A 17,687-nucleotide genomic window follows, 5' to 3' on the forward strand; every position below is an offset into this window, starting at 1 on the left:
ACACTTCCCATTGAACGGTGAAGTTTCATAAGATTCACGTTTGTTTTTTATTTGGCCGTGGAAAAAACAAAATTTATTAATTAAAAATGAGAATAACACAATTTCTTCGATCAAAATTGAAGAACTTCTCAAATTTTCCAAAGGAATACATTGAGAGAAGTAAAAAACAGGTGAGCATATAATTCATATTCCAATTGTTGTCGGTATGCAGCATTGGGTTAGCTGCCATAACAGACCAACATACCGATACCGGCCAGAAAGTCGTGGTTTAATGAATTTAACGTAAAGAGAAAAATGCTCTTGCATAATTGAAGGCAGATCCCTTTGTACAATTATGTCCTTAAAATGCAGTCATTGCCAAAGCAATACTCCTTCTGGGTATTACTGAAAAAAAAACTTAAAAATGTGGCGAATAACTGAATGACGTCCTCCATCAAACGTTTTTAATAAAGTTAGAACTTGAAGAATTACAATCTTTCGCAACATCATTCATATCTTAACTATTTTATTTATACAGGTCTACTATGAGACTCCCAAAGGAACACCACAATACCTCAATCGCACCGTTGAACGTAAACGCTATCGCTATACCATGAATCGTCCGTGGACCGGACATTTCCGTCAACAAAATATGCCCGGTACCATTAGGAAAAAAGTCCAGATTACACCCATAGGTATGTATTTCTTATAATTTACTAATTTTTTTAATTTAAACAAAAATATTTCCTCTCATAGAGGACTGGAGCTATTTCCGTGGTGATCGCGTTGAAATTTTGGTTGGCAAAGATAAGGGCAAACATGGCCTGGTCACACAAGTTATACCCGAACGTAATTGGGTAGTTGTTGATGGTATTAATTGGCATTATCGCACTGTCGGAGCTGAGGATGGTTTTCCCGGTGTTCTGATTAGATCAGAAGCACCATTGGATGTAAGTTGGATTGGTGTTATTTTTTATTTTTGTATTTTTTATGGAGTAGTAAAATTGTTTCATTTTATTTATAGGTAACCAAGGACATACGTTTGGTCGATCCATCCGATTTGCAAGGCTGTGAGTTTGAATGGCGTTATACTGAAGATGGTGAAAAAGTCCGTGTATCAGTGCGCACCGGCCGTATAATACCCATTCCTGAGTCGAATAATCATACTCATGATTATAAGGCCAAAGCTGCTTATATTGAAAGAGAAGGAAAGGATACTCCAGGTAAATATATGACTCATTCAAATAAAGAAAATTAAATTATTTGTAGCTGGGTTCTGAAAAATTGGCATAATTCAATTCAACGTTATGGTAAAGTTTTAAAATACCCAGAACTAAACATTTGAAAACATACAACTGTAATTGAAAAAGTGAATTTGTTACTAGATTTGTTTCTGCTCGTAGACTCCACCGCCGTGGAAACATTGTAGTAATGTTGATTTCTCATTGCAACATGTTGGCTCTTTTCTTAGAGTTTTAACATATTGAAGGTTCGTATTATTTTATGGTGTGATCGGGAAAAGTATTTGGATGTTCTATGTCGAAAAACTATTTCAAAGGAGATGCTTACATATTTCGTCCCTTTCTTCTTTTCCGAAACTTCGTCAATGGATATGGAGATCATTATGATCCATTTCTGACTAATTCCGACATGCATTTTATGGCTGGGATTCAGATGAAAGCTACTTTAGTCTGACGACTTAGTTGAACAAATCCCCTCTCAAGCCTTGACAGTTGTACTTTTTTTGGCTAGGAAATCCGCTTATTTCTCGGCAAATAATTCTATAGAGAATTATGTGCAGTAGTAGATAATATACACACAATGTCTAAATTAAATTCATAAATTTAACACCCTTATATATTTTCTTTTCAGCTACCGTTATTCAAGAAGTCACCTTTAAACCCAAACTTTCTACCTTCGAAATGGATATTATGGAAGAAATGGGCATAGAAGAAGATCGTATACCCAAAAAGAGTTATTGGTATTAAATTAGCCAAAACAACCCAAAGCAACTAGTAATAAATATTCAACAGTTATTTGTTATATGTAAAAATGTTAATTTAATTAACAAAATTATTATTAATAAAAAAATAAAAACATACAAAACTTGCAAAAAAGCATTCAAAACCAAAACAAATATTTGTATTTGCTATTTTCTAGCCATTGTAAAGATTTCCTCTCGATGATCACGTAAATTTTTAGCCAATGTTTTAACTCTTTCTTCAGCTCGTTCAAAATCTTGTCTCAAAGTCTTATTAAATGTCTCATAAAGCCATGCTGACGCCTTCGATATATTCGATTCATAGGAGACAAATACTTTAGTTGTGTGTTCGTAACGTGCTACATTGGCAATATCGGTAATCATATAGGTATTGCAGTGTTTAACTGCTAAAATTTGACGATTACTGGTATATTTTATTTCCACGTGTGGCAACGACAGCTGAGCACATTCCAACGACACCAAGGAAGCTTGTAAATCTTTGCGGCAAGCCAATGCAGTTTCAATTTTATCCTTCGGATTTCTACAAAGGTGAATATATTTTGAGTAAACATATTTATGAAAATCTTTTTTATTTTAGTTTTTCACTTACACAATTGTTTTTAGTTTACGCCACTGTTTGAGACTTTGTGTTGCAGAATTGGCACATGCTCTAAGCAAGAGACCACATATCCGCCACTGTTCCAGTGTACTGCCCAATTTATCTCTGACATCACGTGCCACCTCCAATTGAGAATCTAAACTTTCCTCCAAACGGCTCATATAAGTACCGCCACTAATGAAAGCTGCAAGAAAGTAATTTTTAAATGATGAAAAAAAAACGAATATAGCAAGGCAGTGCATATTGGATACCTATTATTCCATCATGATTCACATATAGCTCATTCAGTTCGGCATAGCTTTCCATTAGGGTTTTCAGTCTAACCTTGGTGTGTTCCAAAATTTCCGCATAACAACGTAATGCCATCAGATGCATGGCGGACTCACTTAGTTGTGCAAAAAAATCTTCATGTGTGGAAGCCTTGTTTACATCAACAATTACACCTAAGTTTAATGCTAACTGCAAATAAATAAAAAAATGATATTCGGAAAAATCAAACCATCTTAAAAATCAATATCCATAAATATGTAACAACTATAAACTCTACATGGGCTGACGCTGTTGTGTATACATTTGTACCCATTTTAAGGTTAGATGCCTCATATGAAAGTTTAGTTCATCAGTGGATCTATTCCATCAAAGATATTGCCATAGTTGAAAATGTGGGGTTGGAAAATACCCCTTCCTTACACACGAAACCACAGTAATTGATGATGAAAATATATGTAAAGCCAAGGAAAATTTGGAAAACCCCAAATAACTCATGCTAATCTAAAGAATCGCCGCCATAAGTAGTGCTAACTTTGGTGAAGCAGGTGAATGGAAATATATATCTGGGATTAGTATATTTTCCGTTCGACGTGCTGGCACTTCATTGTTAAGTAGAAATGGGGAAATCCAGCAATTAATTCAGAAACTCCTTGGACAATTCGTACAAATAAAATAAAAATGGAAATTGCTGAATTGTTCCATGAAGGACCAAAAAATATACCAAAGATCGCCATCATGAACCCTATGAAGATCCTTATATCCAGAGGGTTTTTTTTTAATATTGCGAATTTCGTGTTTCTGTATTGTTTATTTATTCATGAATTTCTAAATTGCCGCCAGCTATTTCCCCCAAAAATGGCCATTGCTTTGACACTATTTATTTATGGCCGTTTGAAAATAAAGTTCGAAGGATCAAGTCAGCTTTGCTGTTTTCAAAAATTGTTTGCTCACATGCAAAAATACAGAAATCCGCGACATTTTTGTTTATAAAAATAATGGTGTAATCACCTTAACTGGTTTCATAATGCATTTAGTTTAGCTTTGTTTTTGTTTATGCGAAATATACAATTTGGACACAACACCGACGACTCCTTTGGGCGCTTGCATGTCGTATAATTAAATGTGATATTAAATGGGATAACAAAATAGGTGCAGTGTATAAAATAAATGTAATGATTCGAACATGTATTGATAAATGGTGGTACGTACCACAACAAAAACAACAAATGGGGAAAACTTAATTGAAGTTAGTGGTGTATATAAAAAGCGGCAATAGCAGTGACACGCTTGTTAGACCACGATGTTTGTAGCAATTAAGTGAACTGCCTACCACCACGTAAGGTGCATAGTGCACACCATACTATTTATACTCACAAAAGGTATGGTCATCCAGATCGCATGATTAATATTAGTCAGGTATCATTTAATATAAAGTAAACGCACGATGGTAACTTCCTTTTGTACGTTAATGCCTGCGTTTGTGTATGTGAAAAGGTTTGATTAGTTTAATTAGTGGTAATGCTCGTGGGTCAGTTTTTGCTTTCGATTTTACAAACATAAACTTTATTTAGATATAACATTTCAGAGACTGGGAATTAAATAAGGAAAAATGAAATTGACAGGCACCAGGCGAAGTTGCAGTAGTTTGGTCAAAATATTGCGATGTGGTATCAAAGGTAAAATCTTATCCAACTTAAAAGTTTTCCATATTTTGAAATTCTGTGTGGGAGATAACAGAAGGAGTAGTTAAGAGATTTTCTCATTTACAAAATGCTGACGCTTTGTGTGGGAGTTACTAGAAGGAGTGAATCTATAAGTACTATCTTAAATAGGGTTGTCATTATAGAGTTAATGAGACCTTCCCCATTCTCGATTTTAAATTTTCAAGATTTTCATTGGGCTGGTAAATGAATACCAATGCACGTTATGATTTGTAACTTTACACATATATAATTGAAGATTTAAAAAAGAAGAAAAATAATTTGCAAATTTTGGTTGTTGTTGTTTTTGGTGATTAAAGAAAAGTCTTTATATTTGATGGCGGGCATGATAACTTCACACTGGAACATCGGAATCCGGTAATTCCAAGGGTTTTAGAAAGATTACATGTCTGGCTCTTGTATGAACTAGGATTATTGACTTCGCTAAAAACAAAATGACGGACATTTGAAAAAAAAATTGGAAATTCGCCTATTTTTGACCACACACTAAGTTAAAAAATAAGGAAGTTCTTCGCTGATTGGCTTTATTAGTTTTTTAGTTATCGTTCCCGCCATTCGAGAAAAATGCATTTAAAGTTTGAGAATCACTCTTGCCGTTACCTGATGCTGACACAATAAATAGGCTATATCTTCTTGAGATTTTCACTTCAAATTTTGTAGGGACATTCTATAATAAGAGTAGATTCGAATTACATCAAACATTTTTTTACATCGAGAATGGGGGGTCCCCTTAAATGAAGTTTTTGCTAAATGTTGACCATTTTGTTTGGTTGGTTCCAGATGGTTTTGGGTGGATATTTTTTTTGGGAACGTCGGTCGCGTTTCTCTATCAAATTGACTATAATTTGATATTAATGGTCAATTTTTTTCAGTAAAAAGTATTGCCGGTTTTTGTGGAATTTCGGAGAATATATGGGGAATTACAAAAATGTTTTAAATTCCTTGAAACTGAGGTTTGCAAGCTTATAACTCGCGAAATATGAACATATTGCATACAATTTTAATTCATTTCTTTAAAATGACGTATTCTTTTTAAAATCTTAGAATGTTGGTAAGAAATGATAAGTTGCATGGAAGCTGTGATGGTGGTAATGTAAAAAAAATGGGAGAATATGTCAACAAGTTTTTTGTGTTCCTTCCTGATTTGCGGCTAAACGGCACAACGCACGTACATGTTATCAGTGACTAAATTGAAGAATACCCCATGAACAATATGCTTCTAATGTATGATTTTTGGATATAATCACTGCATGCACCCAAAACGGATGCTGACATTTTGAATCCGGATTTTCGGTGCTTTTTGATTTTTTCTTATAATCAGGACACACATCCAGATAAAGGACTAAACTGATTATAGGATTATAGAACTCGAGATTTTGCTTCGTTTAGTGTATATCACATGAATGTGCTCACCGTAGCTTCTTTGCATTTGGATTCCCAAGACGAAAATTTTATGCCTAAATTTATATAAAAAACCAATGCCGAAGAACCTCGCGTGATTTTAGTTTTTGTACGCCCAATAGAACGGCGGATATAGGTACCTTGAATGTAGGAAAAACTTAAAAACTTATTCTGACAAATTCGCTTATATAATAGCGTTTTTTTTCAAATTGCTTTTACATTCGGGAATCTGTGTGAAAATTGGTCAAAAATACATCTATACGCTAATAATATTTTCCAAAATTGATTGTGGCGGCACACCGGCGGTTCTAACCAATTCTTTTAAAATAGTTGTACTTTTGTGTATTTTCATAGGAGATTACTGAAATGTGATGCGCATAAAAATCATATACACGTTGAGTCATTTTTAGGGTTTTGCATAGTAAAATACATCGAGCGGCACACTTTGGCCGCTAAATGAAACCTCACAACATTTTTTATAGAATGATGTGTGCTAAGTTTCGTGAAAATCGGTTCAGATTTAGGTATAGCTCCCATATATATATATATATATATATATATTCGTCCGATTTAAGGAAAATGCGGTACCAAAATCCCTAAATATATTTCGATTTGCACAATATTTGGCATATCATACTGAATAAAGTCTACAATGATGTGTGTTAAGTTTCGTGAAAATCGGTTCAGATTTAGATATAGCTCCCATATATATTTTCGTCCGATTTTAGGTAAATGGTGCACCAGAGTCCCTATATATCTTTCGATTTGCACGAAATTTGGCACATCGTACTGAATAAGGTATAGAATGATGTGTGTTAAGTTTCCTGAAAATCGGTCCAGATTTAGATATAGCTCCAATATACATTTTTGTCCGATTTAATGTAAATGGTGCAGCAAATCCCCATATATCTTTCGTATTGAACTTAGTATAACCTATAAGTTAGATATAAATGCTGCTCCGATTTCCCCAGGTGGGTCCGATTGGCACAAAATTTTGCACAACTTATTGAAGTTATTATGAGATAACGTGTGGCAAGTGTTGTTGAAATTGGTTCAGATTTAGATATAGTTCCTATATATAGTTTCGTCAGATTTTAAGTAAAATGTAGGTTGCAGAAATATATGTTTATGGGTCCAATTTCATTTTACTGATCCTTCAAAAATGCGACGTCTTATAAGATTCATCTGTTGAATATACCCAAAGTGGTGAAGGGTATCATATAGTCGGCCCCGGCCGACTTTACTACTTTCCTTATGCCATGTACAGACGAGCGTTGTTCGCTCTCTCATTCGTTGTTCGACCCTTAAATAAGAAGTAATTACTTAGTTCCCCATACAAAATTGTCTGAGCGAACACCGACTTTTGTACGTTGTTCAATTCGAATCACTCTCTGAATCACCAAGAAATTTGTCCCATCCCTAACAACTGAGAGCATTTATCGAAAATAAATTAATTTTAACAGCTTGAAAATATTTATAAAATTTTCAAACTTTTTTAGTAATATTGAAAATGATGAATGAAAAGTAAAAAAAATGTCGAGTTTTTATATATGCAGCAGGATGTAAATTTTGTTATCTACATAATGCAATGTGAATTTCTTTCCCCACGGTTTTAATTAGCGTACAAAACAAGAAACAAATTTGGGGACACTCAAACAAAAAATTCTCCAGATTTTTATATGTGACATTTGAATTTAGGAAATATAAAAATGTATGAAAACAACAATATTTTAAGAAAAAATTGAAAACATGAATTAAAAGTAAATAGATATGGGTTCATACTATAGTCAGGAGAAAGAGAATTAATTTTTCTATTTAGATCCATATGTGATTCATGTAAATATGTTAGAATTTTGGCGTAAAACAAGAAACAAAAAGTTTGAAATAAAAAAACTCTGATGAAATGAATTAGGAATAGTGTTGTATGAACGGGTTAATTCATGTACGTAATTCTGAGAGCGAACTACGTTGTTCGAATGCCCGTCAGAACATGGCATTACTGTTTTTTTATAGAATTCAAATTGGGTAGCACTTTTTATGATATCTCCCATACAAGGGTATACCCCATTATTCAATATTTTGAGATTCTGCGAAAATGATCTTCCGAGTTTAGGTGCACCAAACACACAAAGACTGTCTGATTGCGACGAAATTTTACTCGGAGTTTTTAATTTAGCCTAAAATGACTTGTAATAAGTTTTGTTGAAATCGGGATATATTTATATTAGCTACCATTTGTATTTTCGGCCTAATTTATGTAATGTCGCTGGCGTTTCAGACTGATTTTGATGGGTTTCCTTTACTTTTTTCTTTATTGTATTTTTTTTATTATTCAAATTTATTTTGTAACGTCTTTTTACAAGGCGACCTCTGTCTGTCAATCTATGTATGTGTGCAAAATTTACCTATCAGCTTATTGTCGTTCTACCAATATTTATTTTTTTATGTTCTTGCCAATTTTTTTGGAATAGAAACGTTATCTAAAATGGCTGATGAGGTTTCATGTAAAAATTTTGAAAGTCACTCTTCCATTTGGTTAAGTGAAACTCATACGATCAAGACCAACATCTAAAGTTGCATCAAATTGCAAAACCTAAAGTTAATTTTTTTTATTTATTTGCATAAAAAAATATAAGATATTAACTTCCTTTCCGGTCCGTAAGTTTAGCAATTCTTATATTTTAATTTGGTAAGAAATTAAATAATTTCACTCCTATTTTTGTTAGTTGGTTGATTTTAGATTCCATTGTTAGATTACAGGAGACGAATTATCCATAAAATTAGATAAGATTTTCTATCTAATTTTATTCCTTTCAACACTTCGACGGTAATTATTAATTCTTCTGTGTGGAAAATGTGTTTCTCATTACTTTATTTTTGCTTCTATAGGCTGAATGGCTTTATATTACCACAGGCAAAAATAGAGAGAATAGAAGTTGGAACCTAAAACAGGCTCAATTGGTGGCGATTTCAAACTCCAAATTCAGTCCACATTAAACCTCTCAACAAGCGCATCTCTTGTTCGACGCAATCGTCTTGTGTTAGACCGCCGCATATTTTGCCAGCAAGTGAAAAAAACACCAAAAAGAAGAAAAAATTAAGAAAAATTGTCTGTGCCAGTCAGGTATTATAACAACCTAGACGGAAAAATTTTATAATTAGTGAAAGATTGAGGATAAAATCAGTCTATTGGAGTATAAAAATGGGCAAAGATACAAACAAAAAAATGTGAAATTAATTGTTGAAAATTATTTAATATTGCCCCAAAATCATAAAATATCCTTTCAAAGTTTTAAGTGATTTTTGAAATATTTTCAAGTGAAAACGCAACGCATTAACTGCTATAATTACTCATAGTGATGTTTGTAAAAATTTAACTTTTCTATTACCATCGAGTGTAATTTTTCATTAATTTGCATAATTTTATATACAAAAAAACAAAAGAAAGAAATGAAAAAAATCGAAAAATTACAACAAAAATAACATACAAATAATTTGCCTATTTCTAAAACAAGCAATTGGCTGACTCCCGTTGCATTTTTGTAAAGAAACAAACACATTATATATACATATTGAACCATATTTTTTGTGGAATTTTTATGACACTTAATAATCATTAAGCTAGGTTTCGTCTTCGTTGAAACCTACTGCTATCAATATCTGTTAAGTGTTGTTTCTTTACAAATGTAACCAGCATAGCCAATGTTAAAATGTTAATGTTTCAGTGTGTGTGATGTGTTGTAAGTTTACCGCTTATAACATCTCTCATTATTCAGCAACCAAAATCTCACCACTCTTTATCACAGCACTCTCCAATAACAGCAGGAGAACACAGCAGAGGAGAATACGATAATTTGCATTCTCTCGCACTGTACGGTTTGCCAACGTAGAAAGCGCTTTCAACGAAGGAGAACAGCACAACAGAGAAACTGTAAGTCATTGAACCTCTTTTACTTACATACCTATTTACATACATTCGGTATGAGAAACAAAACAAAGTGACCATATGATCATGTGATATAAAAGAAATGTTTGAAATTTGTTGTTTTTTTTGTAAAGTAAATAATTATTGAGATTTTTTTTTTTATATGTAAATTCAAAAGTGAAAGAAAAAATAATTTTCGAATATTTTTATTTTTTTTATTTATTATGTTTCATATGGTCACCTTGTTTTCTATCAATGGTTGTTGTTATGAGACACTGAATCGTTTGTATATCCAACATCAATGTATGATCAAAACATTAACAATTTTTGGTTACAAATCGTAAGAAAAAAATTGCAAATTTTTTTGTTTTGAAATTTTAAAAGCAAAATTAATTAAAAAAAAATATTTAATATAAAATGTTGATTTTCTTTCTTTTGTTGGTTTTTTTTATTTTTAAAATAAAACTCGAATTAAATATTTCGTTATATAAGCAAATTATATCTTTTTCTAAACTTCAAAGTTTTTATTATTTTTATTCGTACATAATACCAAATTTAATTTCTTTCTTAACAAAAAAGTTTAAAGTATTTTTGTTTGGAATTTAGAAAAATTATTTGAATATTTATTTTTTTATGTTATTTCTATAATAATTTATAATTTAATTTTATATACAAAAACGTTTTACTTTTTTTTTTAATTTAGGAAATTATTTTTCAAAATTCTGTTTTCAATTTTTCTACTTACTTCACTAGAGCTCATTATGATAATTATTAGCCAATATCAATATTTGTTAAAATATACTGAATGTTAAATGGAATTGATTACTCTTATTTAGAATACATTTTATACCTATTTTTCTCTTTTGTTTAAAAAAAAAATTATATAATGGTAATTATTACCTTCAGAATTCCCTATACCAATGTCTATCTACTATTAAGAGATTTTAATGATTGTTCTTGAATTTGAATTTTGTAATAAAGAGAAAATGAACTCTGAATAAATCAAAGTAAATCTGTTTGAGTTCTCCGGATGTGAGTGAAGGCTTGTTATGGACATTTTAGGGGTTGCAACTACAATTTCTCTTTACTTGGATCCGACGTGTTGCAACCACGGTTGGGTGGGCTCTTTGGGCAACAATACATCTCGTTGCTTACGTCATTTGGTCTCTCTCTCTCTTTTCTATGCTAAATTTTCTACATTATGTTATTTGATTGTGTGCTTTCCTTTTCCGTCTCTGTTAAATCTAATTATCTGACCTACTTCAACTGATGATTTTCCGTTTCCTCTTTTTCTTCTTGATTTAAAAGTCTTTTATTTACCTCTAAAAACCAAAATTTTAAAAATGCACGTATTTTTTTTAAATATCCTAATGTTAGCACAGTGGTTGCGGGATCATTGAAGGTTGTTAAACCCCCCCTCCGACGAGCTATAAGGCTGGTTCTAAGCGTGCATTCCTGTCCATGACAATCCCAATAATATCTGCCACATTTTCGACCGTTGCATGCTACAATATATATTTAAATGGCGCCCAACGTGGGGCCCGAACAAAAGAATGTAATATTTAAAAATCAATACCACCTGGCATATTGCCATAATTGTTCGGCTGTACCAAAAATATTTTATCTTTTTTTCTGTTTTCTGTAGCTTTTATATTCAATTTTAAAGTATTTGCGAGTTAGAAGGAATACATAGTAGGTCAATTACAAATCCTTCAATGACCACTAACTTTCAATACTTTCCTCAAAGTCTTTTATGGGGTTATTGTTGTATAAGGTTGATGTGGAATTCAGTTTCTGGACTTATTTATTGCTAGATCTGACCCGTCAAAACTTTATATCAATATAACCATAACCTTAATCATTCTTCTGGAAATATGGATTAGAGTTTCCATGCCAGAACATGAGTTACTTCTATGTCTATCTTTTTTTTTTATATACATCTTTCTTTTTATTGTACCAAATGATGTCCTTCTTAACAAATCATTCACTATGGAGTTCTCAAACAGATTTAGTCAGGCTATCCGATTCAGTAAAAATATAATTTTGTAATTGAGTTTTTGAGAAAAACATAAACAACTTTACGTTGTATTTCAGTTATATTTTTTTCATTTGTAGTGGGTTTTTGAGATTACTACTTACTATTGTGAAAAATATTTATTAATTTTTCATACAAAGGTATTTGAAGTTATTTTGAAGCAAATTTTTACACTTAAATTGTATTTCTCTTTAAGCATATTAGGTGTTATAAGTTGAGGAGAATTGGATTTTTTGGAATTAAATAATAGACTGTCTGCTTTCTGTTTGATATTAGTGATTAAAAAAAAAATCAACATATTTTTGTAACTGTTTTTCAGTCTTAATTTTAATTAAGAGATTTTTGACTTAGTCAAAATCGAAATATTTTCAAATTTTGGTGCTGCTTCAAAATTTTCTTATATTTTTTATTTGATTTTTTTTTTATTTTTTTGCGTTGGTTTTGAATCGATTTTGATCAATAATTTTTCAGTTTTATATTATATTTGAAGAAAAAACATATTTTTCACTTTCCACAAATTCGGGTTTTTTTCTGATATAATAATTTAGCGATAGGGTAATATTATTCCAACATATTGTAATACTCCTCCAATATTTACATTGAAAATCTACTGTCTGCGTAGTCTTGATTTTGTTCCAATTTTCGAATTGAAATTCTTTCTTATAATTTGAGGAAGATTTTTTTATATAGAGTAGTTGTACTTGGTTTCAATTGAATTTAGCACTATGTCGGTTGAGCCAGGTAATGAGGAGGCTATTCAAGAACCTTCAGGGGAAACGTATCCCATATGTGGAGCCTGTGCATCTTTAATTAAGACAAAATCTCAATATATAAAAACCAATTGTGGACATACGTTCCATAAACCTTGCCTTACGAAGTGTGAAAAAATTAGACCATATTGCCCTGTCTGCAATGAACGACTTTTTAGTGAACCTAGAACCCCCAGCTCATCAGGTGCTTGTACTAGGTCCCAGTCAAGGGCGGCATCAGTACAACCCATTAGTAATAGACCGAATGAGGATCAGTCAACCTCTGCTTCGGCAGCGCCTACAGGTGCTACTGTTTCCGACAGTACAGTAAATGTCCTTCCGAATGATCTTCAGGATATGATCAGTTCGATAGTTTCTGCACAACAATCTCAGCTCTTAGCTAGCCTAACTAGTCAAATATCTCGATTGGTACAAAGCAATATTGAGTCACAATGTTCAAGATTAAATCTGAATGGTCAGAATATCGCAGCTTCAGCTACACATACAGCTAATATCCAAACATCTCCACGACAGATGCAGACGCTACCAGCTGTCGAAGAACGCACATTCCGTGAGATGTTTGGAATTCCTCTCAATAATTCCCAGACCCATGCCAACTTAAATTCAAGTCGTGCAGGACCAGCCGTTTCAAATCATTCATCTTCGTCGGATTTGTCGTCGAGGCCCGATAAGGTTCTCCACATTATATCCAATTGGCGAATAAAATTCACTGGTAATTCGTGTGGCCTTAGTGTTGAGAATTTTATATATAGAGTAGAATCACTAACTGTTCAAACTCTGCAGGCAGATTTTGATTTACTCTGCCGCAATGCAAGTTCACTTTTTGAAGGAAAGGCTGCCGATTGGTTTTGGCGATACCATCGGTCAGTTTCTCTGGTATCCTGGAGTGACTTGTGTAGAGCTTTGCGACAACAGTATAGTGATTCCCGATCCGATGTTGACATTAGGGAACTTATAAGAGATCGGAAGCAAAAACCTGGAGAGAGTTTTGATAATTTCTACGACTCGGTTGTGGAGTTAACGGACAGGTTAAAAGAGCCCTTATCGAATGAGATGTTGGTAGAAGTGTTGAGAAGAAATTTGTTACCCGAAATCCAACACGAGATTTTGAATTTAAAAATTACCTCAATCCAGGAACTTAGAGATATATGCAGGAGGAGAGAATTTTTCCTCCAGGACCTTCGGCGTAAGCACGGAAGTGGGTTTTCCAAACCAGTTTTGGTAGGAAAAAAGGTATACGGTATTGATGAGGTGGCAATAGATGATGATGTGGAGTCGTCACCTGCGGAAAATATACAAATTTCTGCTTTAAGCCTAAACTGTTGGAATTGTCGTCAGGAAGGACATCGCTACCAAGATTGTCTGTCCGAAAGGACAATATTTTGTTATGGGTGCGGTGCTCCAGACACTTACAAACCAACGTGCAAAAGATGCAATCCAAAAAACTATCGTCCGGGTGCACAGGCGAGTGCACCAAAAAGGAATCCAGAAATGGATTAACAATATTAAAAAGACCGGAAATTAAAGCACCTGCTAGCTTAACTAAATGTGGCATAAAAAATGAATCTGTTCCAATTGTTCATACGTTTAAACCTTTACATGTACGTGTCAAGGAATATTTTGAGGCGCGAGATAGAATTTTTAACGAATCTCCAAATAAATCCAGGTCAGCTAGACGAATTCGTGACTTCTGGAAGAAAGTTAAGGGTTTCCGTAGTAAATTTGTTTGTTCCATTTTGGACAAACCCTCCGATATTAGACCTTATGCTGATGTTGTATTGTTTGGGGAGAAAATTTTAGGGTTGATGGACACTGGAGCCTCTTTGAGCTGTATAGGTGCTGGAGCTGCCAAGAAGTACCTGGAATCAGGAAAATTTTATAAAAAACTGAAATCCTTTGTAAGGACAGCAGATGGTAAAACTCAGCACATTGTTGGTTTTGTAAACACAAAAATAACATTCAAAGGAATAGAAAAGGATATTACTATATTCATTATACCCAGTCTTGATAGGGACCTGTTTTTAGGGGTGGATTTTTGGAACCTTTTCGATTTGCTTCCACCAGGGTTGGTTCTCAGGGATTATATATCCGATACATTGTCTTTGGTGTCCGAAATTACCCCTCAAGTGCAACTTTCTGAAATACAGAGGCAGCAATTAAGTTTGGTTATTGGCATGTTTCCATCGTTCGCTAAGGAAGGATTAGGGAGGACTAATATTATCCAACATAGTATAGATACAGGTTCAGCGAAGCCGATAAAACAGAGACACTTCCCAGTCTCACCAGCTATTGAAAAATTAATTTACGAAGAATTGGATAGAATGCTAAAATTAGGTGTAATCGAGGAGTCAAATAGCCCGTGGTCATCTCCTGTAGTCCTTCACAGGAAACCCGGAAAAAATAGGCTATGCTTGGATAGTCGAAAATTAAACTCCGTAACAGTGGGTGATGCCTATCCCCTACCCCACATTGATGGTATACTTAGCCGATTACCAAAAGCCGAATACATCACAGCCTTAGATCTAAAGGATGCCTTTTGGCAGATTCCATTAGATCAGCAGTCGAGGGAGAAAACAGCATTCACCGTTCCTGGGAGACCTTTATACCATTACACAGTAATGCCTTTTGGCTTGTGTAATGCGCCACAGACCATGTCGCGTCTGATGGATAAGGTCATTCCACCGGCTCTCAGGACGGAAGTGTTTGTGTATCTCGACGACTTGCTGATCGTTTCGGATTCTTTTGAAAGGCATCTGGAGGTTCTAAGACTTGTGGCAGGTAAAATACGAGAATCAGGCTTGACCATCAATGTAGAGAAAAGCAACTTCTGTGTTGCGGAAGTAAAATATCTTGGACATCTGGTTGGAGGAGGGGTCATAAAAACTGATCCTGATAAAGTTTCAGCTATCACTGATTTTCCTATACCTCACTCAATTAAGCAGGTGAGAAGATTCCTAGGAATGACGGGTTGGTATAGAAAATTCATTAGAGATTATGCTTCTATTGCCACGCCTCTGACTGACCTCACAAAAACAAAGCGTAAATTTATATGGAATGATGACGCCCAAAAAGCGTTTGAAAGTTTAAAGACCCATTTGAGCACAGCTCCAGTTCTGCATAGCCCAGATTTCTCACAGCCGTTATACATACACTGTGATGCTAGTAGAACTGGAATAGGAGGTGTATTGGTCCAGAAAGATACGGAGGGCGAAGAGTTTCCAATTGCCTTTATGCCAAAGAAACTCAACCAAGCCCAACGTAACTATTCGGTGACCGAACAAGAATGTTTGGCAGCAATGCTGAGCATTAAAAAATTCAGAGCGTATGTGGAAGGACATGAGTTCACTGTCATCACTGACCATGCGTCATTGAAGTGGCTCATGTCCCAAACAGACCTCAGTACGCGGCTTGCTCGATGGGCTTTAAAGCTTCAAGGCTACAAATTTTCAATACAACATAGGCGTGGTAGTCAGAACGTAGTGCCTGATGCACTTTCTAGAACCAACACCGAGGACTTGTCAGCCATTAGCGTGGATAGTATTTCTGTTTTCGAGGTGGCTGGTCAAGATGGATCTCAAGATTATAGTGGTATGTTTGTGGATTTGGATTCTCCACATTTTAAATCTGACAGCTATAAACAACTTCTAGAAAAGGTAGGAAAGTCTTTGGATAAAATGCCAGATTTAAAAATAATTGACGGCTTCCTCTACCGACGCATGGAACATGCAACCGGAGAGCAAATCCAGGACGATCTTTCCTGGAAACTATGGATTCCTCCAGGAATGATTCCAGAAGTTCTTAAAAGAGCCCATGATGATCCACTTTGTGCTCATGGAGGGATAAATAAAACATTATATGTTCTAAGAAAATTTTACTTCTGGCCCAACATGGTGGTGGATGTAAAAAATTATGTAAATGGGTGTGAAATCTGTAAGTCCACTAAACATCCCAATCAACCTCTTCGACCACCCATGGGGAAAACCACTGAAACCCACCGATTCTTTCAAAAAATATATATTGATTTTTTGGGACCATATCCAAGATCGAGGGATGGGAATGTAGGAATATTTGTGGTGGTAGATCATTTGACTAAATTTCCGTTTTTAAAGCCAGTAAGAAAATTCTCGTCAGAAATAGTTATTGACTACCTGGAAAATCTTTTTTATACATACGGTGTTCCCGAAACTATTGTTTCGGATAACGGGTCCCAATTTAGATCAAACCAATTTAGTAAATTTCTTCAACGTTATAGGGTAAATCACATGTTTACTGCCGTTCATGCTCCTCAAGCTAATGCATCTGAACGAGTAAATCGTTCAGTTCTAGCAGCAATTAAATCATACATTTCTCCAGACCAGAAAAATTGGGATCAGATGCTAGGCAGCATTAGTTGTGCACTTAGGTCTTCGGTCCATTCTGCCATCGGAACCGCTCCATATTATTTAGTGTTTGGACAACATATGGTGACGAATGCGTCCACTTATCCGCTCTTACGTCAGCTTAATATGCTGGAGGACAGGACCGTAAGGTTTAACAAGGAAGATTCTCTCGCCGTAGTAGGAAGTAAAGCTAGAGACCTAATGCAAAAACAGTTTATAAGAAATGAAAGAACTTACAACCTTCGCTCGAAGGAGATCTCATATGCTATAGGTCAAGAGGTTTATCGGAGAAATTTCAAACAGAGTAATTTTGCTCATGGATATAACGCAAAATTGGCTCCCACCTTCCTGAAGTCAAGGGTTCGTCGAAAACTAGGTAATTCCAATTACGAATTAGAAAATCTGCAAGGGAATCTCGTTGGTATATACCACGCAAAAGACATACGTCAATAAAGTTTTGAACGCCGCGAGATCAGCCTTGGATGTAATAATATTTACCCCAATGCTGATTTTGGTTGGGGGAAATTGTAATGTCGCTGGCGTTTCAGACTGATTTTGATGGGTTTCCTTTACTTTTTTCTTTATTGTATTTTTTTTATTATTCAAA

General features: G+C 34.3%; 2 protein-coding genes across 2 annotated transcripts in view; one reads left to right on the plus strand and one right to left on the minus strand.

Moving 5' to 3' along the window:
• LOC133320968 (large ribosomal subunit protein uL24m) lies at positions 1-1,997 on the plus strand. The gene is made up of 5 exons (XM_061530061.1): positions 1-170; positions 518-674; positions 736-929; positions 1,004-1,202; positions 1,852-1,997. The coding sequence occupies exons 1-5, from the start codon at positions 87-89 to the stop codon at positions 1,965-1,967; spliced, it is 750 nt and encodes a 249-aa protein (XP_061386045.1). The 5' UTR covers positions 1-86; the 3' UTR covers positions 1,968-1,997.
• Positions 1,998-2,128: 131 nt separating this feature from the next.
• LOC133320967 (uncharacterized) overlaps positions 2,129-17,687 on the minus strand; it is a 30,467-nt gene continuing 14,908 nt past the window's right edge. The window contains exons 3-5 of the mRNA XM_061530060.1: positions 2,831-3,038; positions 2,571-2,763; positions 2,129-2,501 (exon numbers count right to left, since the gene is read on the minus strand). Of these exons, the coding sequence (XP_061386044.1) occupies positions 2,129-2,501; positions 2,571-2,763; positions 2,831-3,038 (774 nt within the window). The remainder of the gene's footprint in view (positions 2,502-2,570; positions 2,764-2,830; positions 3,039-17,687) is intronic.

Source organism: Musca vetustissima, unplaced genomic scaffold (assembly GCF_032173495.1).
Source record: "Musca vetustissima isolate MV318-11 ecotype Yass unplaced genomic scaffold, APGP_CSIRO_Mvet_v1 utg20955, whole genome shotgun sequence".
NCBI classification, from domain to species: Eukaryota; Metazoa; Arthropoda; class Insecta; order Diptera; family Muscidae; genus Musca; species Musca vetustissima.